The sequence below is a fragment of the Sus scrofa genome, chromosome 5 (assembly GCF_054392235.1).
Source record: "Sus scrofa isolate SSC_HxYL_T2T_F1_AM1 chromosome 5, Sscrofa_HxYL_maternal_Yorkshire_Landrace_v2.0, whole genome shotgun sequence".
NCBI classification, from domain to species: domain Eukaryota; kingdom Metazoa; phylum Chordata; class Mammalia; order Artiodactyla; family Suidae; genus Sus; species Sus scrofa.
Genome location: NC_139387.1, coordinates 17,951,894 through 17,977,575, shown reverse-complemented (window position 1 = coordinate 17,977,575; position 25,682 = coordinate 17,951,894). Strand labels below are relative to the sequence as shown.

The window sequence follows — 25,682 nt, the reverse complement described above, 5'->3', positions numbered from 1 at the left end:
GGGTAAAGTAAGGCCTCGCTGTTACTAAGGCTGAGAATTAAGATAGGAAAAGCAAGCTGTCATTGCCTACCTAGATATACACGGCCCACTAGGGAAAGGGGCTCCGCCCCACGCCGCGCCAGTCTCTCAAACACCAGGGCTCTTATCCTCGAAAAAGTTTCGTTCTTCCGAAAAGAACTGGGGTGTCATCCCACCCACTCCCTAACTTCGTCCTTAGGTGAGAGCCACTTCTTTTAAGTGGCTCCTGCCCGGTCCAAGCCACCATCTCAAAAAGACGCCCTCACCTTTCCACAAAAACACTGCTCCAAGAAAGAAGCCCCCCACACCCACCCCCAGCCACTCCCGCTCAGGCCGCCCGGGCCCCCGGCCCGGGGAGAGCCCCAGCGGTAGGGCTGTAGGAGCCGGACTTCCCCCAAACCCCGCGGAGGCCACCGCTCACCACCCCCGACGCCCTCCCTCCCACCACAAACGCAGCACCAGACGCACCTCTTCTCACTAGCACCCACTTGGCCGGGTCCGCCTGGCCCCACCTGGGCTGCCTTCCACTTCCCTCGGCGCCTCACCCAACGGCAGAGCGGCACAGCGCCGCCAGCTCCGGTTTGAAATCCCGCACCAGCCAATCACAGAGAAATTTATTCCTCCCGCGCTGTTACCCCTTACGCTGCGACGCAGGCGTCAGGGCTAAAGGGGGGGGGGGGGGGGACAAGCCTGGGCATGCGCGTTCTGACAGAGCGAAGCCGAAGATAGCCATCTTGACTAAGGTCAAAAGTGTTGCGGTTTTTGTGGGGTTTTTTCCTCAAGAGCTCTTTCCTGAAGGCATTCAGGATGCCATGTTGACTAAGGGCAAGTGATACTTCTTGACTGCAAAGTATTTTTGGCCTTACTAAGGTTTTATTTATTTTTAAAGATATAGTTGACTTATAATGTGTTAATTTTTGCTGTAGAGCCAAGTGATTGAGTTATATATATATATATATATATATACACACACACATATGTGTATATATATATATATATATACACACACATATATGTATGTGTATATATATATATACACACTCTTGTAAAAATATATTCTTTTCCAGAGTTCCCATCATGGCTCATAGAAGACGAATCTGACTAGTGTCCATAAGGACGTAGCCTTTGCCTTGCTCAGTGAGTTAAAGATCTAGCATTCCTGGAGTTCCCGTCGTGGTGCAATGGTGAACGAATCCGACTAGGAACCATGAGGTTGCGGGTTGGATCCCTGCCCTTGCTCAGTGGGTTAAAGATCCGGTTGCCGTGAGCTGTGTTGTAGGTTGCAGATGCGGCTGGGATCCCGCGTTGCTGTGGCTCTGGCATAGGCTGGCAGCTACAGCTCCAATTCGACCCCTAGCCTGGGAACCTCCATATGCCGCAGAGCGGCCCAAAGAAATGGCAAAAAGACAAAAAAAAAAAAAAAAAAAAAAAAAAAGATCTAGCATTCCTGTGAGCTGTGGTGTTGGTCTGAGAAGTGGCTCAGATCTGTTTCTGTGGATATGGCATAGGCCATCGGCTACAGCTCCAGTTCGACCCCCTAGCCTGGAAACTTCCATATGCCACAGGTGCAGCTGGAAAAGGACACACACACACAAATTCTTTTCCATCATACTTTATCACAGGCATTGAATATAGTTCTCTGGGCTATACAGTAGGATCTTGTGTATCCCCCTCCATGTATAATAGCTTACATCTGCTAACCCCAACCTCCCATGCCAACACCCTCTTCCAATCCCCTCCCTCTTGGTAACCGCAAAACCACAAATCTATTCTTGTCTGTGAACCTGTTTCTGTTTCCTAGATAGGTTCATTTGTGTCTTTTTTTTTTTTTTTTTCTCTTTTAGGGCCACACCCACGGCATATGGAGGATCCCATCCTGGGGTCCAATGAGAGCTACAGCTGCAGGCCTACACCACAGCCACAGCAACACGGGATCTGAGCTGCGTCTTTGACCTACACCACACCTCACGGCAATGCCAGATCCTTAACCCATTGAGCAAGGTCAGGGATCAAACCCACAACCTCATGGTTCCTAGTCGGGATTCATTTCTGCTGCACCACGCCAGGAACTCCTACGTCATATTTTAGACTACCCCTATAAGTGATATCATATGGTATTTGTCTTTTTTTTTCTGCTTTACTTCACTTAGTATGATAATCTCTAGGTCCATCCATGTTGCTGCAAATGGCATTATTTCATTCTTTCTGAGTAGTATTCTACTGTATATATGGACCACATCTTCTTTATCCATTCATCTGTCAATGGACATTTAGGTTATTTCCATGTTTAGGCTATTGTGAATAGTACTGCTGTGGACATAGTGGTGCATGTATCTTTTTGTCTGGATATATGCCCAGGAGTGGGATTGCTGGGTCATATGGTAACTCTATCCTTAGCTTTCTGAGGAACCACCATACTGTTTTCCATAATGAGTGGCTGTACCAACTTACATTCCCACCAACAGTGTAGGAGGCTTCCCTTTTTCTCCATACTCTCTCCAGCATTTGTTATTTGTAGACCTGATAATAATTTCGCTTTACTATTTTCCCCAGGCAGGGAAATCGTGCTTTTGGAAAATAACTGAAGTGTTGCATCTCCAGGTTGAATAAGAAGAATTCCGAAAGGAGACAGAACAGCAACCACATTTACTGAGCTATACCACGCCTTCATTCATTCCTACATTCATTTAGGTTTTCATTTGACACACATTTATAAGGTGCACCAAATTTGTAACAAGGACTCTATTAGGAGTCAGAAAAATAAAGATGAGGGAGTTCCCTTCGTGGCGCAGTGGTTGACGAATCCGACTAGGAACCATGAGGTTGCGGGTTCGGTCCCTGCCCTTGCTCAGTGGGTTAACGATCCGGCGTTGCCGTGAGCTGTGGTGTAGGTCAAAGACGCGGCTCGGATCCCGCGTTGCTGTGGCTCTGGCGTAGGCCGGTGGCTACAGCTCCAATTCGACCCCTAGCCTGGGAACCTCCATATGCCGCAGAAGTGGCCCGAGAAATAGCAAAAAGACAAAAAAAAAAAAAAAAAAAAGAAAAGAAAAGAAAAAGAAAGATGACATGATATCTGCTTTCTAGTAGCTGTTTGTTGGGAAAACAAAACTAAATGCAAAATGAAAGTGTTACTATTGCATTTAACAAATGTTCCCTTAGGAGTTCCCTGGTGGCTCAGTGGGTTAAAGATGTGGCGTTACTACTGTGGCGCAGGTTTGCTCCCTGGTCTGGGAACTTCAGGCCCAGCCAAAAATAAACATTCATTTAGAATTTGGCTTTCCTGCTTTCTTTTAATCCAAAGCTCCATTGAGAAATACATTTTACATTATAATCACATAGCACAGGACTCTACTTATCCTTACTACATGCAATATACACTGAACTATGTTTTTCTATTCTCTTACCATCACCGTAACTACCCCCACCATGTTGGTTGTCCCTACCTCATTGAATTTATTACTTCGTAATGATAGCTACCCACAATTTGAAAAAATAGTGTCTAATGCATGCAAGAAGCAGTGTGGTTTAGAGGAGAGATCACAGGTTTTATAATCAGAAAACGTGACTTCATTTAAACACTGTGGAGCACTTTTGTGTGCCAGCATACCACTGAACCAGCTGCAGCCTCACTTTTTAACCCTTTGGTACTTCACTTCCTCCAACTCTAAGACAGAAATCATAGTACCATCCTTGTCTCACAGATTTGCTCCCAGATCAAACAGGAGAGTGTGTGGAACCCTATCCAAGTTTACACTTTGTAAACTGTAATAGAGATTTTTGTAGCATTATTAGGAAAGAGATGGAGAAACACTAACCAGAGCACATGGAAGTTCCTGGGCCAGCAGTGGCAACAGCAGGTCCTTAACCCCCTAAGCCACCAGGGAACTCCTAACTGTACATATTCTATCCCATTTAATCCTTGCCACAATCCTTCAAGGTGAAGAACACTCATCATTGCATTGCCTGAACCTCCTTACACCTGTAATACAATTAAGCACATACAAGGACTGATTATGTGTAAAGTGCTTCAGAAGCACAGATGAGGAAGCAATTAATCCTATCAGGGGAGTGGGCGTGTTAGAAGCCTACAGAGACTTGTTATCTGAGCTGGGACTTGAAGTGTGAATAGGAACTTGCCAGATAGGAAGTGGAAAATTCCTGGCAAAGGGAAGGTCATGTGACCTCTCAGGAATGAGTCACGTGTATATATAATAAATATACAAGCAAAAGATGTATGAAAGTTTGGGGCTGTGAAAGAATATTTACCTCTACATGTAGATGACCAGGGGTGGGTGGGGGTGTTCGGTGGGTGTGATGCCTCTTGGGCAGCTTAGCCCTGAGGGGAGGAAGACGCTGGCAAAGAATGTCAGGACCAGACCAGGAAGGATGACAAGACAATGGGGCTTGGATTGACTTTGACTAGGTTTGCACTTTACACAGGTCGAATGCTCAGATGGCGTGGAGGATTGTCTGGAGAGGGGAAAATCTGAAGGTAGAAAGATTTGCTTTATGGTCAGGGAGAGGATCCAGGGTGAATTAGGCCAGTGGCAGTGGGGATGGAAAAGAGGAGAGAGATGGGAAAGATACTCATGAGATGAATTTATTAATTGATTGGACCTAGGGGTTCAGGGGGGAGAAGGGGTTGTAAAATGATTCAGTTTTCTCCCTCTCCCTTTCACTCCTTATCCAATTACTGAGCACAACTCTGAAGTATCTTTTTTTTTTTTTTTTTTTCCTTAGGGCTGCACCCATGGCATGTGGAAGTTCCCAGGCTAAGGGTTGAACTGGAGCTTTAGCTACTGGCCTACAACGCAGCCACAGCAACACCAGATCCGAGCTGCATCTGTGACCTACACCACAGCTCATGGCAATGCGGGATCCTCTAACCCACTGAGCGAGGCCAGGGATCAAACCCTCATCCTCATGGATCCTAGTCAGGTTCTTAACCCGCTGAGCCACACAGGAACCCCAAGACCAAAATCCTTAATAATTCTCCCCTAAGCTGGTCCTTGCTTGCCCTTAGAGCTGAACTTCCTGACCCTCTGGCAATTGCAGTTCCTCTTCCTCACCCCTACAGCCTCTTAACCTGGCTAAATTCTACTCACCCTTCTGGACAGCTGAGATGTTTTCGGCCTCACTCAGGGAGGTCTCTGAGGCCAAGAGCCATGCCTTTGCTCTAAGCTTCCCTAGCATCCTCTTCCTCCCCTGTCACACATGTCAGTCCATTTCATCTTCCTGGTTCTTCCAGTCACCAGCTATATGGTCTTTCAGAAGTCATCTGTGCCTCTGCTCACTTGTCTGTACGTGGAAATCATAACAGCACCTAAGTCATAGAATTGCTGAGAGGAAGAAACGAGATGGCCTCATAAAGCACCTAGCACAGTTGCCGGCACACAGTACGTGCTCAGTAAATATTCCTGGCTTTCCCTACTAGATTACAGAGAACAGAGATGGTACTTCTCTCACTTAGGGCTATAATCTCACTTTTGCAGCTCCAATAAATAGCCATTTGAGCGAGGAGAGTTCAATAGGACGGTGGTAGCCTTCCAGCCCACCACCCAATCGCTGTGTCCCAAATGACAGATGGGGGTTGGAGACACTGTCCCCCCATCCCTCCCTCTACCCAAAGCACCACCACACGCCTGCCTCCCGTGTCCCACTCAACCCCCTTTCCCTGCTGCAACCAGCCCGGTGAGAAGAAAGCACCAGAAAGGTAAGGGGGTGTGTGTGTGGGGGGTCTTAATCCCCCTTTCTTCTGAAACTCTAGTTTCCCGAGTAGGAAGGCATCCTGGGGCTGCACCTGCAACGGGAAAAGCGTGAGAGCCAGTGCCAGAAAGTAAGGATTGATTTCCCGGCTCTGCCGCTTAGTAGAGGCGAGATCTTGGCCTGGTTATTTAATCTCCCGCGCTGGGAGAGCCCCGCGCACTGGGTGGTTCGGAGGTGCCAGCGAGGTAATGGCTGGAAAAGGGCCTCTGTCTGCCGGAACGCGCCGTCGGAGGACGCGTTAGCAGCATTACGCCCGCCCTGGCAGCCGCGCGAGACAGAGCCCTCGCCCGACCCGCTCTCCCCGCCGCCGGCGCCGCCGCTAATGGGATTTATGTTAATAGGCGGACGCGGGTGACCAGCAGAGCGCGCAGCCCCGCCGCCCCCGCGCCCCACCTCTCGCGCGACGGGCCGCCTGCCCAGAAGTCGCGACCCGGGAACCGGCACCGTCCGTCCCTGGCCAGGGGGAAGCCCGGCGGGAGACCGGGGGCCTGTGGCTGGTCGCTGCCTAGTCTTTGTCTTCATCCTCTCCCCTTCTCGGTTTCTAGCCTCCCATTTGCTCTGTGTCTCTGGAGGTCTTGCTCCGCACCTCGGTCAATTACACGAGGACGCCTGCAGCACGTCTGCGTTCCCCCGCACAGGGCTCTCTGCCCCGGGGTGCGGTGGGATACAAACGGCGCAGAGCGCGGAAGTGGGGATTGTGTTCTTGGGGTTCAAGGAGAGCAAGCCCCCTCCTGACTGGGACTCTGGGAGGAGGAGGCCTTTGAGTCGCGCTTTGAAGAATGGTTAGGCTCCCAGCGGGGAGGAGGAGTGGGAAATGAAGCAATCAGGAAGTGTTTAAGAGAAAATGGAGAAGTCAATCCAGTGTAGCTGAAGTACAAGGCTCTCGATGGGGGTGGGGGTGGGGGTTAAAGACTGGAGGGAATTTTGAGGTCATAGTATGAGAGATCTTGAATCTCAAGCCGAAGAAGTCAAGTTTAATTCTCCAGGCCCTAATGAGCCCTTGAAGGCTTTTGAGCAAAAGACGGGAGGGTACTCCCTCCTTTTCCCTAAGAGAAGCAGCAAAGCACGATGACAAAATGAAGGGGCTCTGAAAGTATACTAATCTTGGTTCAAGGTCCACTTCCATCACCTTATAACCTGCATGATTGGGCAACTTGATTTGTCCGTGGCTCCATTTCCCCGTCTATGAAATGGGATGATAATTAGAGTGTAAAGGGCTGTTGGGAGGATTAAATGAGAGAGTGGTTGCAAAACTCAGCACAGTGCCTGGCACATATTAAGTGCTCTATAAGTATTAGTTATTATTATTTTGGGTCTCCCCGTCTTCTCTGTTTCTTTCCTCTTTCTTTTGATGACCTCCCTCTCATTGAAAAAACAAACCCAAAACTCTTTCTAAAACTGCAGCTTCCCTGCCCCATGCCTAGGAATCACCCTCTCACAATGAATAAAGTGTTGAACAAAATCTAACTCTCATAGAACCACACCTGTGCCTCTCTCAGGTGCCCAGGTTCGCTCTGAGGAGCCTTGCTTGGGGGAGATGATGTAGTTTTTGAGGTCCTGAACTCATCTCCACCAGATTCCAGACTCTTCAAAAGCAGAGACGGAAGCTTGCTCACCCACATGTCCCCTCTAACATGCCTGATCTTTAAGTAGGTCCCTGTTGTACACCAGTGGTTCTTCAAACACCAGCACCAGAATCCCCTTAAGGGTTCTTGTTAAAGCACAAATTGCTGAGAGTTCCCCACAGGCTCAGTGGGTTAAGGATCAGGCAGTGTCACTGCTGTTTCTCCTGTCACTGCTGTGGTGTGGGTTCAATCCCTGGCCCCGAGGAAACTTCCGCATGCCACAGGTACAGCCAGAACAAAAAACAAACAAAAGACAAAAAACATGCATGCCAATTGCTGGGTCCCACCATTAGAGTTGCTTATCAGTAGGTCTTTTGTCGTGCCTGAGAATTTGCATTTCTAACACATTTTCAGTTGATATTGATGCTACTGATGTGGGTACCACACGTTAACCATTGCTCTAGAACAGCTGTGGCACCGCCACCTCCAAAAAAGTAAAGTCCCCTCACCATCCCCTTCCCAAGCCCAGCTGGTCATCATCATCCAAAATAAGGGTCCAAAGTCTAGAATCATGAAGAGTGAGACTCGGGGGTTTTTCCAAACGATCTTGGAGTTCCCATTGTGGCTCAGCAGTAACGAACCTGACTAGTATCCATAAGAATGTGAGTTTGATCCCTGGCCTTGCTCACTGGGTTAAGGATCTAGCATTGCCATGGGCTGTGGCATAGGTCGCAGACGAGGCTTGGATCTGGCGTTGCTGTGGCTGTGGCGTAGACTGCCAGTTACAGCTCCGATTCGACCCCTAGCCCACCCCCCAACCCCTCTGCCAAGAGTGCGGCCCTAAAAAGAAAAAAAAAAAAAAATAGAGGAGGAGATTATGATTGAAAAGTTCCTTTCCCCAGTCTTTGCTATTTACCCAGAAATTCCACACACATTTCGTAAGATTCTCCCAACAGTCCTGAAGGGCAGGAAAGCCATTATTCCCACAGGGAAGGGAAGGTTCAGCTGCTAGCTCCCTCCCATTTTACAGATGGGACAGCTGAGTCCCTGAGAAGTTAAAGGACTTGCCCAGAGTCTCTGCAGTTAAGATAAATAGGGGAAGGGCTGCTCCTCTCCAGTCACTCTCTGTCCCTTTGCCATCTCCTTCCCCTGGGTCCCTTTCACAGCTCCTCCAGGCCTGTCTTACCTGATTGAATGGAAGGAAGGCAGGGTGACCATCCTGCACCTCTTGGGGATGGTCCTGCTTTCCTGCCCCACCCCCCACCCCTCTGCCTGCAGCTTCCTTCCTATTTAGGCCCCTGTAGGACTAGCACTGACAGTCCCTGTAACAAATGTCTACCTTGAACTTAAATTCGGATGTAACCCACTCACAAGCTGTGTGAATTTAAACAGATCTCTTCCCCTCTCTAGACCTGTATCCTCATCTGTGACAGAAGGAGTGGTTTAAACCCATGGTTCAGAGTTCCCATTGTGGCTCAGCCGTAACAAACCTGACTTGCATCCATGTGGACACAGATTAGATCCCTGGCCTCGCTCAGTGGGTTCAGGATCCGGCGTTGCCATGAGCTGTGGTGTAGGTCACAGACTTGGATTGGATCCTGCATTGCTGTGGCTGTGGTGCTGGCTGGCAGCTGTGGTTCCAATTCCATTCCTAATCTGGGAACTTCCATATGCTGCAGGTGCGGCCCTAAAAAGAAAAAAAAGAAAAAAAAATTCCATGGTTCCCAAACTGTAGAGGCCTTGGAGAGTGATTACAGGAGATTTAGCCCCTGACTCCATAAACGCTGTGAATAACTCATCTGTGTGTAACTGACTATCAGCGTGTAACTCTGCGATTGCTGGAGGATGAATAAAATACAATGTTTTAATGATGGCCTCCAGAATTCAGTCATTATGCATTTTCTCAATCAATAGACTTAAAAAAAAATACAACTACTCATGTCAGGATCTTGGAAATTTTTTTTGGAGTGAACACAGTTGGAAACTTTTGGTATAAATATCCTGTGAAATTCCTTTCAGCTGCCCCCCTACACAGGAGAAGGGGCTTTAGCCACCAGGAGGCGGTGCAGCCCCATGAGATGTGGAAACTGAGGCCGGCAGGCCAGAGGGCTGCTTCGTACTGGGAGAGGGTGGGGCCCAGGTTCCAGCCCAGGGTCTGGAGACTGGTTACACCTGAGGCTCTGTAAGGGAGAGGTGCTTCCAGAGCTGGCAGGTGGGGGGGAGGTAAGGGACCCAGAAAGCTCTGTGCATACCCTTGAGTAAATTCCCAGTTGGTTGGACCTTGAGCTCCATTTCCTGGCCTGCCCCATAGAGAAGCTGTCTTCAGGCGAGGGAAGGGACTTGGGAGGAAAAGGTACCAAACCAGGCACAGATGGACACCCCAAGTGAGCGCCGTTGGCACAAACCTTGGGAGTGTGGATGATCAGAGAGGCGGGGAATCCTTTCTGAAAGTAGAGTTGGGGGCAATGACAGAAGAGCGGGAAGGTCAGTTCAGAGACTAAAAAAGGAATAATTATGAGTTCCTGTCGTGATGCAGTGGAAACGAATCCGACTAGGAACCATGAGGTTGCGGGTTCGATCCCTGGCCTCGCTCAGTGGGTTAAGGATCTGGTGTTGCCATGAGCTGTGGTGTAGGTCACAGATGTGGCCCAGATCTGGCGTTGCTGTGGCCGTGGCGTAGGCCAGCGCCAACATCTCTGATTTGACCCCTATCTTGGGAACCTTCATATGCCGCAGGCGCGGCTCTCAAAAGACCAAAAAGACCAAAAATAAAATAAATAAATAAAAATTTAAAAAAGGAATAATTAGGAGAAGACCTTTGCTAAGATGTGAGCCATAGAAAGCAGCAGCTCACAGCCAGAGGGACCACAGCAGAGACCAGCACCCTCCCTCCACTCTCACCCCTCACCCACCCCACCTCAGTCCTGCTGAACCCTGGGCAGGGTTCTGAGCCAGATCAGATTCTGTAGCCAGGAGTTTCTCCCTGGAAAGGGCCAGAGGTGCTTGAAGAGAGAAGTGGGTTCCTACATAATAAACCCACTTTTACTGGGTTTACCGCTACTGTTTGGCCAGATGCTTCATCTTGATTAGCCCTAACTTCTCCCCACCTCCATCCCGCCCTGTCTTCCCCCTGACGTTATAGGGCCTGGCGTTGGCTAAAGGTCGATGTCCTTCATGATAGAAGCTCTCATCTCGTGCTGTTCCAGGTCTTAGGGAACAGCACCGGGGGCCCGGAGGGGCTTCTGACGCAGCGGAGTCTCCCATCAAAACCCCAGTCGGCTTGTTCCAGTTCACTTGACCTCTTTATAGATTAGAGATCACAGATTTTGATCTATGCTTCCTCTTCAACCCTCAGCTCCATTGGCTGCTCCCCTTTTGTTTGCTTTCATATGAGATGCCAGACGCTCAAAGCCCTGCTTCTGTTTTCACCCCTGCATATCCACCCAGCCCTCTGAGCCTCACTGAATCTCTCCCAAACCAGCTCCCAGCCTGCTCCCTCCAGTGCTCCACCTGTTCCAGGGAAGTCTGTCCTTGTTCCTCTCTCTTGGGTTTGAGTCTTGGCTCCTCTTACCTTTGGGATCCTTCTCCCCGACACACTGTCTCTCTCCCTCCTTCACTCACGCTGAGCCTAGGGCGAGAGGAGGAAGTGACCCCTTGTTTAGCAAGAGCCTGGCTGTGTTTGAAAGTGAGCTGAGCTCACTGCCAAGGGCATGGCCGTCTACCTCAATGATGGTGAGAACCACCGCCCACAGAGATCTGAGGCTCAGGTTGGGGTTCCGAACACATGTGCCGTTTCCCAGATGAGGGGAGTGAGGCTTGGGATCCTCAAGTAACTCGCACAGATTCATGAAGTGCCTGAGCCTGTAGTTAAACTCTTACAACCCTTTTGACCCGTAGTCTATCTTTATGTGTCTTTTTTTTCTTTGAAAGCTTGGTGCACAGAATCCTTTAGGTCAAAGTGATTTTCTTCAGAAAGTGACAGTCGCTGCATTGTCTCGCTCCTCCTCTCCCCTCACTCCGAGGAGCCCAAATGTGTCCCAGAGCCTGGTCCCTCTGTGGGGTCCCTCCCTGCACAGAGCGGTCCCAAATTAGACCTGTCCTCTTTCCACCCCAGGAGGAGGCAGTGGGGGTGGGGAACGGAGAGAGGCGTCCTGCCAGCCAATGGGGAAGTGACAGCCTAGGCGCTGTGCTCGCATCATCTGCTCCTGCTAAGACAATCATCAACATAAAAGGCTAATTGTATTAATCACCAAGGCACCCGTCCCGGGCCCCCTCCCTTTTGGGAGAATTATGAATTGCAATTGCAGATGGCTTCGCTGATTGAAGGCAGTGCTCAGCGGGGAGAAGGGCCAGATCAGATTACACACTATTAATTAAAAACTTCCCCTGACAAAAGGGAGGAAGGGAGTGCACACCAGGGTCTGTCCTCCCCGTGCTCCCCCCTCCCCCGCCCCCATCCGGGCTGGGGGGTTGTGCTTGTGATTCGAAGCCCCCCCACTCCCCCACCCCCCCAGCTGGAACTGCTGAGATCTGGCTCCCGGAAGGCCAGCCCTTCCCACCTCCAAGCAGATGGCCGGCTGTCCTATAAAGGGCTCCAGAGAAGGAGAAGCTAACCTTTGGTTCCTCATTCCTGTGTCTAACTTTGGATGCTCTTGAGGTTCTAACCTAGTTCCTCACTTCTCATGGAGCTGGTTGGTCTCCCCTTGCTCTAGTCTATTCTGACAGAGCACAGCTTTAAGGAACGATCGGTGAAAAGAGCCCCCAGCTTTCTGCTCAGGCAGTCACCCGGAAGTTCCTGGGACAGAGGTTACACAGTCTGCTCCGGAGGAGCGGCGGAGGCTTAAGGGTGGCTGTGCACCCTCTTCCCAGCTTCCCACAACCAGCAAGCACAGGCTTCTCGGTGGCTGTCATCTTGGCTCATTTGGAGCTGTGACTCCTGAGTTCTCCTCTTGATCAATTACCGCCTCCCCTCCCTCTCCAGCTGCCCAGCCTCCGTCATTCATTCATCAAACTTTTATTGAGCACCCACTGCGTGCTCGGCTCCAGGGATGCGGAGATAATTTGTCTAGGCACTTAAGAGCCTACTGCAGGAGCTCCATCCCCCTGCCCTCTTCAACCTTCTAGTTCCGGCTTCCTTCCTTCCTCTGGCTGCAGCTTGTATAAACCCCCCTGGAGTTCTATTTTGGAAAATTCTAAGCTAGGAGCTGGGGAGACCCTGGGGGGCTGTGGTGCGGAGCTGGGTGACCTTTAGTAAGTCCTTCTCTCAAACACACACGCACACAGCTGTCTCTGCTCATAAAAAAGCAGAGGAAGCCCTGGGCTCAGAGATTGTGAAGATAGATGAGTGGGGCCCAGCTTGGAGAGATGCGAGTAGTACCCTGTACTGACAATATTACAGAACACGGCTGCTGTGGCTACGAGCACTTGGGACTCAGCCACTGTGCTGTCACAGGCTGGGGCCCTGTCCCCCTGTTCTTGGGAGACGTTGGCAGCCCCTCCCCTATCCCCAACCCCTTTGGAGGTTGCATCTTTTTATGCATTTGGCGGCTGTATCTCAGGATACCGTAGTGATGGGCACCATAGAGATAAGAACTGACTCTGACTGGCTTGTCTCTTCATTCCAGGATCCTTCCCCAACCCCTGCCCTAAAGTTCCCAGGTCAGTAGGCCCAGAAGAGAAGGAGGCAGCTCCCGCCCCCGCCCTGGTAAATGGAGCAGATGAAATGAGAAAAACCTACTTTCTTTTCTCTCCCTCTTAATCATCTCCCTCTCCCTTCTACCCCCCTCCCTCCCATTACCAGCAGCAATTGTATTCAAACCCAATAATTACAGTAACAGCAAGAATCATCATCATTTATTGGGTGCCTTTTTCTAGCATTTTAACTTCCCCAAACATTTTCCAATCGCCTGTTGTAACATCAATCTCCGGGGGAAGGCTGTGCCCATTTTACAGCCGGGGAAAACTGAGATCCAGACAGGACCCCAAGTCACAGGCAGAGGAGATTTACAGCAGCTGGTAAATGTTAACAAACCAAGTGAGACTCCCACATCCTCCAGAGGCACCGAAGTGAAATCTTGATTTCCTGGGTCATTCCTGAGTTCCTAGGAATGAACTTGGGACTTACGCAACACTCTTTGGGATCCTAGCAGGGCTGAGAATGAGGCTAGGGGTGGCGTCTTTAGGCCCAGGTCACAGAGGGAGGGCTGGGATGGAACCTGCCCCCTTTCAAGATCGCTCCTGTGCATGGGGGTGTGGCATGGGAAGCAGGTGAACACCTGGGGGAGCCCGCCCCCGGGGAAAGGCCTGTCTGGCCTGGACCTCCTTTGCCTGTATATCCTGCCCCTCCACCCACCCTGAAGAGGGTCCTTCTGTGGCAGTTCTTCCTGAGGGAGGGGCTCTCTGCTGAGGATTTGGAGGAGTAAGGAGTGAACACCTATTGGGAGGGTAATCTCTGGCCTCAGGAATCCCCCAAACCACATCCAAGAGCAGAAGCACCCCTCCAAGGAGCTCTGAAGCTGTTCCAGGGCCTGATTTTTCCTGAGAAGACTGGCCCCTTCTCCCCAAGGGTGGGGTGAGAGGCTGGGGTTCCCTGACATCCCCATAGCCCTCAATCTCTAAGCAGAGTGGCTGTCCAGGCTCAAATTCCCTTTTCTTCAAGACAAGGGGGTCTGGGGGCCCAGGACCACCCCCCTGCCATGGGGCCCAGACAGATGAGATAAGGGAGGGCAATCACGATTCCCCTGCCTCCCTCTGTTCTGACTCATTAAAAGAGATGTAGGAGGAGTTCCCTTGTGGCTCGGTGGGTTAAGGATCTGGCATTGTCACTGAGGCAGCTCGGGTCACTGCTGTGGGGTGAGTTTGATCCCTGGCCTGGGAACTTCCACATGCTGTGGCTGCGGCCAAAAAGAAAAAATATATATGGAGGAGGAGGGAACAGAGCAGATTGGATTCCCAGATCCCGTCTAGAAATGGAATGCCAGGGATTCCCCCTGCCCACCCTGCTAGGACAAGGGGCCAAGCCTCCCTACCCCACCTTGCAAGTCCCCCGCCCCCCAGGAAAACCTGAAGTCTGGTTACACAAGCATGCTGCCCACTTTCAGGGCACATTTCAGAAGCTCGAGGGCAGGGGCCAAGTTCTAGGCCACCTGACACACACTCTCCATTTCCATGTCCCCTGAACTGGCCTGGGATCCTTCCTTCTGGGGCTCCTCCCCTTCCACTTTCTCCACCTCCGCAGTGCCAGTGAGGATGGCCAGTCGCTGGGCCAGGGTCTTGGTGTCAGGGAACAGGATAAAGTTGTAGATCAGCGAAGCCAGGACAGCCCCCGTCAGGGGTCCCACCCAGAAGATCTGAGGAGGCAGAAGTGGGCATCCTGCTCATGAACCGTTCAGACCACAGGGCAGCTTTGAGACCCCACCTGCTTGACTTGGTCTCCCAGGACCCCTGGAGCTATCTACAAGGTGGTGAACTTGAGAAGCAGGAGTCCTGCCCCACCCCACGCCACCCTGAGTTCCCACAGGTGAAGGGACCTTGCCTCCCACCGGGCTGGGCCAGGCTCCCCGCCACCTCTGCCTCCCTCCTCTGGCCTCCGCCTTTCCAGCCTGGAACCCTGGCCAGTGCTGTTCCTGTCCCTGCTGGCGTGTGTGTCTATTTCTGTTTGTCTTTTTCTTTATCCAAGTTTGGAAATTGGTCCAGCTGGAGGAAGTGAATGAGGAAACAGCCAGGACTTGAGGCCTGGACCCAGGTTGCAGCTCCTGCCCCAGGCCTATTTCTTAGCAATCCACAGGGTACCCTGGAGTTTTGAAGCTGAAAAGAAAGGCCCTCGTCTTCTGAGCTCAGGGAAACCTCCGATGGAGGTCAGGGTGGTCTGTAGCAGGGGAACTTGTCCCCTCAAGTGACTGTGGCCTCCCTGCTGAAGAAAGCCCCTATTGCCACTGGGGCCGTCTCCCTTCGGCTAGCTGCCGCCAGAGGGTCTCACCCAGTGGACCTCGAACTTCCCAACGATGATGGCAGGACCAAAGGAGCGGGCTGGGTTCATGGAGCAGCCGGTGAAGTAGATCTGAGACGCAAGTGCGGGTCAGGGTGTGAGGAGGCCAAAGGCAGGCCGGGAAGGACAGCCCCCTCCGCCCCAGCTCAGAGCCCCACCCCAGGCTTGGCCCCTGCAGCACCCTCCCCTGGGCCTGGAGTGAGGGGTGCAGCTTTGCCCCCAAGGCATGAGGGGCTCAGGGAGGGACACCTCCTGGCCTTCGGGGTCCCGGCAGCCTCCCCAGGGAGGGACCCGTGGGTGCATGTGCAGGGCGTCCCCTTTGCCCCTTACCCCAATGAGGTGGCCCACTGCCACAGAGGCCCCAATGGTGGCCGCTGGGGAGCCTGTCGCCTGACGGCTGTCGGTGGAGGCGAACACACAGAGCACGAGCTGCAGGGTCAGGACCAGCTCCACTGCCACCGCCTGGCCGATCGAGACACTGTTCCTGACCTGTGCGAGGGGCTTAGGCTGGAGCCAGCAGGCTCTGCCCGGGGCTGGTGGCCCTCTGGGCCTCATTTCCTCGCTGTAGGGGGCAGGACACCACAGCACCGCCCGCCCCAGGACTCAAGAAGCTAAAGGGCAGGGGAGAGCTGTGCGGTGTGGGTCCGGTCCGCCGGACACAGACACTAGCTCCCCGCAGAAGGGAGTGGTACCCCTCCCGCTGCTACTCGGCTTGGTTGGGGCCAGCGGTTGGGGGCGGGCGGCGAGGCGGTGCTGGGGGCTGGTGGGAAAGGGAGGCTGAGAAGCTGAGATGCGCGATGCACGTTTGCAGGCTGCCTGGGAGGGACCGTGGGCAGGACCGGAAGGTGGGGACTTGGGGAAGTAGGAGGAACACAGCTGATTAGAAGAATGTGGAGGAGTGAGACAGGCCTCGGGGTGCTGCGGAGGGAGGGACACGGGGAAACAGAGGAGTGGGGGACGTGGGGTGGACCTGGGGAGAGGAAGGGCGTGCAGGGTCCCCCACCTCTCCCCGGCTACTCTGATCCTTAAATGCCTGGCCCGTCTCTGACTTCTGCCCCTTAGTGTGGCTTCTGCCTGCTTCCCCAATCCCCGCACCAGGATCCCACGTCTGCTCTGCCTGCATCAAGGCCACAGTCATTCCTTGGGGCCCAAGGCCCAGCCCAGAACAGGTGTGGAGCTCGTGCTCTGTGGCCTCCCTGTCCCCTCTCCTCTGGCCCAGCCCTCCCCCCTTTCCACCTGTAGGAACCTGCCTCCTCCCCCTCGCTGCACCTACCACGTTGACCCCGAGGGTCTCTCGGATGTCCTCAGGTATGACCCCGTAAAGAAGAGCAGCCCCCACTGTGGCCCCCGCCAGCTGGGCAGCCACATAGGCCACAGCGCGGGGCAGGGAGATCTGGGAGCCCACGAGGTAGGCCAGCGTCACAGCAGGGTTGACGTGGGCCCCACTGGCCTTCCAGGTGACCTGGACGATCATGGCCGTGGCCAGGTTGAAGGTGATGGCAATTTGCAGCACAGAGGGAAGGGCCAGGGGCCATCTGAGAGCTGAGCCCACGCCGAAGAACACGTACAGCCCCGTGGCCAGGAACTCGGCAAACAGAGCTTTGCTGACAGTCATCCAGAGCCGGCACACCAGCGTCTTGGCCAAGCTGCGCCTGCCCAACTCCATTGTGTCCAGGTCCTGGGGCCTTGGCGGTCGTTTCCTTTGTTCCCAGGGCCTCCCCTTCTCTTGCCTCTGATCTCCCTGTCTCCTCTGGTCTCCTGTATCTGGGCAGCTCGGGCCTTGGCCTGCAGCTCCCTCCCTGTGCTGTCAGCAGAGGACTGTGCTGGTCAGACCTGCAGGCAGTGGGCTGACAAGGTTATATGTGTCTGCATGGGTGGGGGGTGCGGGAGTGACCCGAGGGGTGGCGCTCACATGCCCGCTCCACCCTCAGCTCACCTGACAGCCAGAGGAGGGGGGGACGTCCCCAGGCACCCAGCCGGAACGTCCCAGGAGTTTTCCAAGCTGGACAGACCTAACTCTGCTGCAGGCAGAAGCCCAGCCTGAGAGCTGCAGGTGTGGGAGTGGTGCTGGGCCTGGGATTCCGAGGTGCTCCCATCTTCATGTCAGCTTAGCACAAGATCACTCGGATCCCCAAGTCCAAGGCCTGCTTCCGAGGGCCCTATGCATTCTCCGTGGCTCCCATTCTCCTAGCCCCCTCTGCCTTCAGGCTTGGCCTCCAAATGGGCTCACGCTATTCCGTGCCTCATAAGCCCAGATGGGAGTCAAGCTCTCTCATCCATTCCCACTGAACCCGTACTCACTGAAAGCAGGTGTGAACAGAAGCAACTTGGATATGATTTGAACCTGGGGGGCTGCAGAGGGGGCAGATGAAAGGGGGTTTATTCCACAGCTAGTCGGTGATACCCATGGCAGGGGGTGCCTCTGCTGCTGGCAGCAGGGAGTTTCCACCAGCCCTTCACCACTTCTGCCTCTTTATGCCTCCCCTGCCATCATCCCCACTCCGGCCCTGCGGCAACACAGTCTTTCTCACATCCTAAGCTCTGCCCTTTAACTCCCAGCAGCCTATCAAGGTCTTTTCTCAAACAGAATATTCTCTCCCTAAGAAGAACCTGCCGAGCTGTTAAGATAATACAATCTTCACCTCTTAACCACACCTGGGTGCCCAGGCCTTGGGCCGGGCTGTAGCTCCCTGCCCCATGGCTGTGCCCTGGTGTCCTCTGGCTTCTGAACTCGACCTGTCTCAGGATGAGATCCTCATCCCTCCCCGTGCCCTGAGCCCAGGGCTCCCATTGTCCTCAGATTGCCCAGTGGCACCTGGGGAGCATCGTTGACCTCACCCTCTGGCTCCTGTCCAGTTAGGGCGTCAAGTCCTACTGATTTTGAATCCTCAATATTTCGTGACTGTGCCCTCTTCTCACCCCCCGCTGCCCTGCAGCCTTTAACCATCCTCTCTGTTTCTCCCTTGCTCGGCTCCAATCAATTATCCACACTGCAGCCCCAGTGATCTTTCGAAATGCAAATCTGATCCTGCTGCTCCTGCTAAAATCCCTTCAAAGCCTCCGGTCCCCTCTGTGAGCTCTGTGCCTGACCTACAAGGTCCTCTGGGATCCTACTCCTCCTTCCTCACCTCTCCCCACTTCTTGCCTTGGCCTTTACCCTCTGGCCTCACCAAATGGCCAGTGGTTCTGGAACATTCCATGCTGGTCTCCCCTTGGAGAGCCCATCCCAATTCTTTGCTTAGGTGCATCCTAATCTATTCACAAGGCTCAGATTTGATGTCACCTCTCCCTTTCCTGGGTGAGGCCCCCTCTGTGGGCTCCCACCGCACCTGGCCATATTGGTATATCGCAGTCACCATCGGGTGTTGTCAAGGTGTTAGCATATCTCTCCAGTGAGGCGGTGAGCCCCTTAGGGGCCAGGAACCAAGTTTTGTTCATCCCTACATATAACCTCTTGCACAGGGATTAGCTCAAGCCTATAGTAGATGCTCAATGAATATCTGGGGTTTTTTTGGCTTTTTTGGTTTGTTTTGCTTTTTAGGGCTGCACCTGTGGTTTATGGAAATTCCCAGGCTCGGAGTCGAATTGGAGCTACAGTTGCTGGCCTACGCCACATCCACAGCAACTTGGGATCCAAGCCGCATCTGCAACCTACACCACAGCTCATGGCCATGTCGGATCCTTAACCCACTGAGCAAGGCCAGGGATCGAACCCGCATCCTCTTGGATCCTAGTTGCGGTCGTTAACTGCTGAGCCACGAAGAGAACTCCCTCAGTGAATATTTGTTGAATGAATGAATAAGGGAATAAAAGCTTCTTGACCTCTTGGAGGCAGGTGACTTTCATGTGCTTCATTTCAGCCAGCTCTTCTCACAGCCTCAGCCCTGTCCTCCCCTGGGGCTGGGCCTCCTGAAACTTTTTTTTTTTTTTTTGTCTTCTTGCCTTTTCTAGGGCCGCTCCCACGGCATATGGAGGTTCCCAGGCTAGGGGTCCAATTGGAGCCGCAGCCGCCGGCCTACACCAGGGCCACAGCAGCACGGGATCCGAGCCATGTCTGCAACCTACACCACAGTTCACGACAACGCCGGATCCTTACCCCACTTAGGCCAGGGATCGAACCAGCAACCCCATGGTTCCTAGTCGGATTCATTAACCACTGAGCCATGACGAGAACTCCAAGGCCTCCTGAAATATTCAAGCGAAACATCTCACCTCCAACCACAGGCTCTGTCCACACCCTCCCATCTCAGTCCCAGTCACATCCCTCCCCGATTCTCTTCCCCATCCCCTTTCTGTTCGTTCAGCCATCCTGGTTTAACTCTACCCTCTCCAGCCAGATCCCCTGGCATCTCACTTCAGTGCCCATTGTCCCAGCTCCCTGTCCTCTGCACCCCGCCCCCTACCCCCGCATCCCTCCATCCTCATCCTCCTCCACACCCCCTGCTCCCATCTGCGCTGCGGGGCACTGCTGGAGAAACTCGCCCAGCCGTGCAGACTGCTGCCATGACAAGTCCATGGTCTCTGGCCTCAGCAGGGGGTCGAAGCTCTGCTCAGCCATCCTTCCACCATCCCCAGGCGCCTCTCGCCCCGTTCTTCTAAGCCCTTCTTCAAATCTTCCCCACTCTCTTCAAATCCCCAATCTGCTCGGGCTTTCTTCCAGACGATCGACTTGCCCTCTGTCCCACCTAGAAAGTGAAACCAGCAAGCAAGCCTTCTTCTCATCTCCCCCTGCCCCCATCGCCAGCAGCTGCCCTCTGCTGTCACCTGCTTCCCTGCTACCCTGAAGAAGAGGAAGCCCTTCTCCTGCGTCTGGGTCTGGGGGCCCTTCCTGTGCTCTTGGCTCCTTTTGAGTGATTGGAGCCCACTCTTGGCCATTCTCAGCCTCATCTATGGTTTTCAAGTCTCCCCCTCCTGGCTTCTTTCTAACATGCCTGGTAACCACAGAGCAGTGGAGAGACCCTGCATTTGGAAAGCTTTTCCTCTTTTTTTTTTTTTTTTTTGTCTTTTTGCCTTTTCTAGGGCCGCTCCTGCGGCATATGGAAGTTCCCAGGCTAGGGGTCTAATCAGAGCTGTAGCCACATGCCTACACCAGAGCCACAGCAACGTGGGATCCAAGCCTCGTCTGCGACCTACACCACAGCTCATGGCAACGCTGGATCCTCAACCCATTGAGCGAAGCCAGGGATCGAACCCGCAACCTCATGGTTCCTAGTCAGATTCGATAATCACTGTACCAGGACGGGAACTCCTGGAATGCCTTTCCTCTTAGCCTCTCTTTTGAGACTTTGCTCAAGTTCAATTCCTCTGTGAAGCCTGCCCTGATTTCCCCCTCTAGCAGAGTCAGGGCAAGGTTCATAGAGAAGCTAGGCTTGGGCAAAGCCAGTGGCTACTTCTGGCTTTGACCTGCTCCAGGCGTCCACTGTTCCAGTGCAAACACCCAGGCTTCCCAGCATGAAGGAGTCTTTCAATAAATGCTCAAGATTGAAGGATTGTGGCTGTGGGGGCAGTTTGAGTGACAGTCCTCCCTGGCACAGGTGGGGGTTCCCTGCCTCGGAGCTGCCCCAGGGGGCCTCAAGGGCACCTCTCCCCTTCCCTCACCTCAGAAAGGGTCATAGAGGGCCTGGGCATAGACACTCACCCTATATCTTTCCTAGTCTGTTTCTGCACCTGCACACAAGTCACCAAGCAGCAGTAATGCTATCTGTTGAGAACCTTCGATAAGACAAGAAAGTGGGAGTTCTCATCGTGGCTCAGTGGTTAACAAACCCGACTAGGAACCATGAGGTTGCAGGTTCAATCCCTGGCCCCACTCAGTGGGTTAAGGATCCTGCGTTGCCATGAGCCATGAGCTGTGGTGTAGGTTGCAGATGCGGCTCAGATCTGGTGTTGCTGTGGCTGTGGTGTAGGCTGGCGGCTACAGTTCCGATTGGACCCCTAGCCTGGGAACCTCCATATGCCACGGGTGCAGCCCTGAAAAGACAAAAAAAAAAAAAAAAAAAAAAAAAAGAAAGACAAGAAAGTGAAAATATCTGAACACTGTCATGGGAGTTCCTATTGTGGCTCAGGGGTTAACGAACCCAAATAGTATCCATGAGGATGTGGGTTCCATCCCTGGCCTCATTCAGTGGGTTAAGGATCTGGCATGGCCATCAACTGTGGTATAGATTGCAGATGAGGCTTGGATCCAATGTGGCTGTGGCTGTGGCTATGGCATAGACTGACAGCTATAGCTCTGATTCGACCCCTGCCTGGGAACCTCCATATGGCATGCGTGGGACCCTAAAAAGACAAAATAAAACTGCATGCTGACCAGTGCTTAACTCCCATGACCTCAGATTCCCCACCTGGAAAGTGGAGACAGTAATTGCCACCTCCCCAGGAGTCGTTAGGGTGAATGGGCTAATGCCTAGAGAAGTGTCTCCCAGTCAGAAAATGTCAGTTATTAGGGTTGTCACCTCCCCCTCTTCTCCAGCGGGACAGCTCTGAGGGCTGCGCTGGGACGGGAAGGGTCCAGGACAGGCAACGCCTGGGGCCCCTGATCTGGGCCCTGGAGGTGGAGAGCCTTACAGGCGGTGGTGGCCCTAGTCTCCAGCCGGCCTAGAGCAGAGCTTCCTGGGACCCTGCTTGGCCTGGAGCAAGGTCCTTTGTCCCCTGAGGACATGTGGACATGGGCCAGGACTCGCTCCAGCTCCACCCAGCTTGTCCTCAGACTCAGCCAGTCCTGGGCCCTAAAGGCACACTTTGATGGTCACTCATGCTCCAGGAGCTTTTGTCAAGCCCCACACTTGGCTGCCTCCTGCTGCCTGTCAGGTGCCTGTGGGCTCTAAATCTCCCAGGGGCGCGCACACACACACACACACACAAGGGGCATTGTGAGCTCTGACAGAGGTCCTCTCTTAGGGCTTGAGGAGGGTAGGGGAGCAAGAAGGAGGAGGAGGAGGGGACTGGGGGAGAAAAGGAGGGACATTAAAAATGAAACAGAAAGGGAAGGATTCAAGGGAGTTTCACTTGCCTCCCCTCACCCATTCCCCAAAAGTGTGGCAAGAGGAAGTTGAGGCTCAGAGGGGGCTGAGAGCTTGAGCCTCCCAGGCTCCCCTCCTCCTGCGCATGCATCTATACAGCCAACCCTCCACCTAGTCTCTGCCCTTAGCCCTAGTCCTCCTCCATCTCTCCATTGTGTCACCATGTCCACCTTCCTACCTGGTGACAACTGGCAGTCCCTGGACAGAGGGGGAGGGAGGCGTCTTTTACAGGAGAATCAAGGCACTTCTGGGTGCTGTCTTCAGGTGGAGCAGAGGGTTGGAGGGGTGACAGCACATGTGTGCTTGGCTATGACACACACCTGCATCTCCCTGAGAACACGTGGGGTCAGGCACCCAGGTCTGGTTCCGAGCGGCCCTGTGAGAGAGAATGGGGACGGGTGGTGTGGCTCTGCACACACGCGGAGTGAGCAGTCTGTGCTGAGAAGACTCAGTCCCCTGGGTACAACCGAAGGTCGGTGAGGACCGGGGTCAGCGCGGGCGGGCTCCTGGGCGCGCAGGTCTTTGTGAGCCCCCTAGCCGAACTGCGCCCGGAGGATCCGACACTACGGAGCGCAGCGCCCTCTGCTGGCCAAACAGCCCGGCCCGCGGCACCTAGTCAGCTCCAGGCCCTTGGCCGACTCTCGCCTTTGAGAGGGCCTGCAGGTTCCCCCGACTGGGTGTCCCGCCCGGCCCGGAAGGTCTATCCCCCGCTGGGCTCACCGCTCACCTCATCATGCTCCCCTTGGAGCTTGTCCGAGAAAGGGACCAAGTTGCCCGGCTGGATGGAGAGGCCAGCCTCCCAGTCAGGGCTGGGCCTCCCCTGGGCCTTGGGTGGAAGCGCGAAGAGGCCTGATAGTCTCATCCACAGGTGATGGAGGAGGACGCTGAGGCTCAGCTGGGGCTGGGAGAGCCCATCCTCCCAGCAGCCCCTCCTCTGCCCGTCCATCTAGACAGCCAACGCTCTGTCTACTGTCTTTAGCCCCTAGTCCTCCTCCGTCTCTCCATCAGGTTACCTTGTCCACTTTCCCCCCTGGTGAAACTGGCAGCCCCTGGGCTGAGGGGAAAGGAGTAGGGGTGGGGGTGGGGAGGGGGAGGGAATCCCCTCTCTTCTGCACCAAATTGCGGGGGCTGGGGGGTGGATTGGGGGGTATCTGCTTCCTGGTGGCACAGGGGACCTAGGCCTGAAAGACTCCCCAGGTGTCCTCCCCCGCCCCCAAACCTCCACAACTTCTCCGGCTGGAGCCCAGAACTGGGACTTGGCGGGGGTGGGGGGGGGGGGGAAGGAACCGCGGTAGCGGTGGATTCAGTGGTCGAGGTCCCCCCCTGCTGGTCGGAGCTGGCACTTGCGCCGGGCTCTTGGGTAAGGGCAGGGGTGGCGGCAGCAGGTGGAGAACCCGAGAGGGGACCTCCTTCACCGGGACCTGAGGTTCTCAAATCTGTGGCCCTTTGGTATTAACTGTAAGCTTACAGGCAGGCAGGACAGGGCAGGGCCAGCGGCAGCCCCCATTCAAAGCTTCCAGACTCAAGTTAGGAGAGGGGCTCAGGCTTCTGCCCAGCCCTGCCCCCAGCCCCTGGGACGGACCCTTGTCAGCCACTGTCTGCCCTTGCAGTCCATCTTCTGGCCCTACCTCGTGTAAGGCAAAACTGAAGACCATGGGGAGAGAAGCGGCAGCTCAGGTTCAAACACTCTCAGGAGAGCAGAGGTGCAGAACTGGGGTGTGGCTGGGGGCTCAGCTGTGGGTGTGCTGGTTTCCCCTCACACTAGCCTATCAATCAAGCACTTGCTCTGAAGTGCTGGTCCTGTTTGCACAAGCGTTTCCCTCCCATCCATCATCTCATTTTATCGTCACAACCATCCATGAAGTGGGTACCAGTACCCCATTTTACAGATGAGGTAATGAAAATTCAGAGAGTTTTTTTTTTTTTTTCCACTTTATAGGGCCGCACCCTCGGCATATGGAGGTTCCTAGGCTAGGGGTCGAATTGGAGCTGCAGCTGCCAGCCTACACCACAGCCACAGCAACACGGGATCCGAGCCCCATCTGCGACCTACACCCCAGCTCACGGCAACGCCAGAACCTGAACCCACTGAGCGAGGCCAGGGGATCCTCATGGATCGCAGTCAGGTTCATTTCTGCTGAGCCACGACAGGAAGTCCTCCAGGGAAGCATTTTTTTATCCTCATTTTATAGCTTTAGAGATGGAGACTCGTGAGTTTAAAGAGGTCTCCTAAGGAGTGTCAGTGGCAAGGGGACAAGAGCAGGTGAGGACAGAGCCACAGGCCCAGAGGGAGACATGGGAGTGCTGGCCTGCAGAGACAGGCCAGGGGGGACCCAGAAGAGAGGTGGGCCGGGAATGGCTTCTGGGTAGGAGTAGGGGCAGGGGGTTTCTTTCTCTGAGTGTAGGCTCCCAACATGGCACTTTTTTGGAACAGGGAAGGGCAGGGGGCAGGGGGCTGGGTGCCTCCTCTCTGGTGATCGACTTGGCTGTCACCCCCTTGGCATCTCAAGGGGCTGCCTCCACCCTGCCTGGCACACCCTGGCACTTGTGCCAGGCCCTCCTCAAGTGGCAGGGACTTGACATAGCTGAGAAGGGAGGGCCAAGCAGCCGGAGGATTTGGGGAGGACCCCTCTGGCTCTGCTCCCGCTGCCCCCTCCCGACCTCTCGCTCAGTTTCTCCAGTTGGTCTTCCTCTCCTCCCAAGCCCATCTCTCCAACTCTCTGGCCTCAGCTTCCCCATCTTTCCATAGAGACTGTGGGACTGTGGAGGCGGGGGCGGGAGGTGGGGGGGGGGATGATGAAGAGGGGAGGTGATGAGCCAGAGTGTCCCAAGGAGATGCTTCAGGGGAGAGACGAGGCGGGACATGAATGTCAGTAGTTTATTGGGAAGCCCCTGCCCCAAACACCAGTGGCCCTACCCCATGCATCCTTGAGCAGAAATAAATAAGGCAGCATTTAATACACCAGCCTGCCCCCCTCCTAAGGACCTCTGGGGAGGGTTAGCCCCTGCCATCCCAGGGGTTGGCCCCCCCTGGCTCTGGAGGAGGGGCTGGGGAGTGGGAGGGGATGCAGATGGCAGGCCACCCCTTCCCGGCCTGGCCCCGGGGCAGCCTGCAGACCTGTCCCTGTGTTCACAGCCCCTGAGGCCTGCCCTCACTGCAGCTGCCTGCCCTGTGCCAGAGAGACCCCCTCCCCACCAGAGCTCCGCCCCTGGCCCCCACCCCAAGAGTCCCAACCTGTGTTCCTTCTCCCAGCTCTAACTGTACAGCCTGGGTGGGGGGGCCAGCGCCTCCTCCCCAGCCCAGAGGACCCAGCCGTTGGGGAA

The 25,682-nt window shown here is 54.2% G+C and overlaps 2 protein-coding genes across 9 annotated transcripts in view; both read right to left on the bottom strand.

The window, feature by feature from the left end:
* Window positions 1-10,974, bottom strand: part of RACGAP1 (Rac GTPase activating protein 1) — a 49,311-nt gene extending 38,337 nt beyond the window's left edge. For 6 of the 8 annotated variants that reach the window (XM_084955665.1, XM_084955667.1, XM_021091635.2 and 3 more), the window contains exon 1: window positions 487-608. The gene's annotated coding sequence lies outside the window, so the exon portion shown is untranslated. The other 2 variants (XM_021091634.2, XM_084955666.1) reach the window with 2 other exon arrangements.
* Window positions 10,975-14,482: 3,508 nt separating this feature from the next.
* On the bottom strand, window positions 14,483-17,002 carry AQP6 (aquaporin 6). Its single transcript, NM_001128467.1, is given in 4 exon segments — window positions 14,483-14,698; window positions 15,328-15,408; window positions 15,667-15,825; window positions 16,610-17,002. Coding segments are annotated over 4 exon segments (846 nt in total). The 3' UTR covers window positions 14,483-14,485.
* Window positions 17,003-25,682: the final 8,680 nt, after the last annotated feature.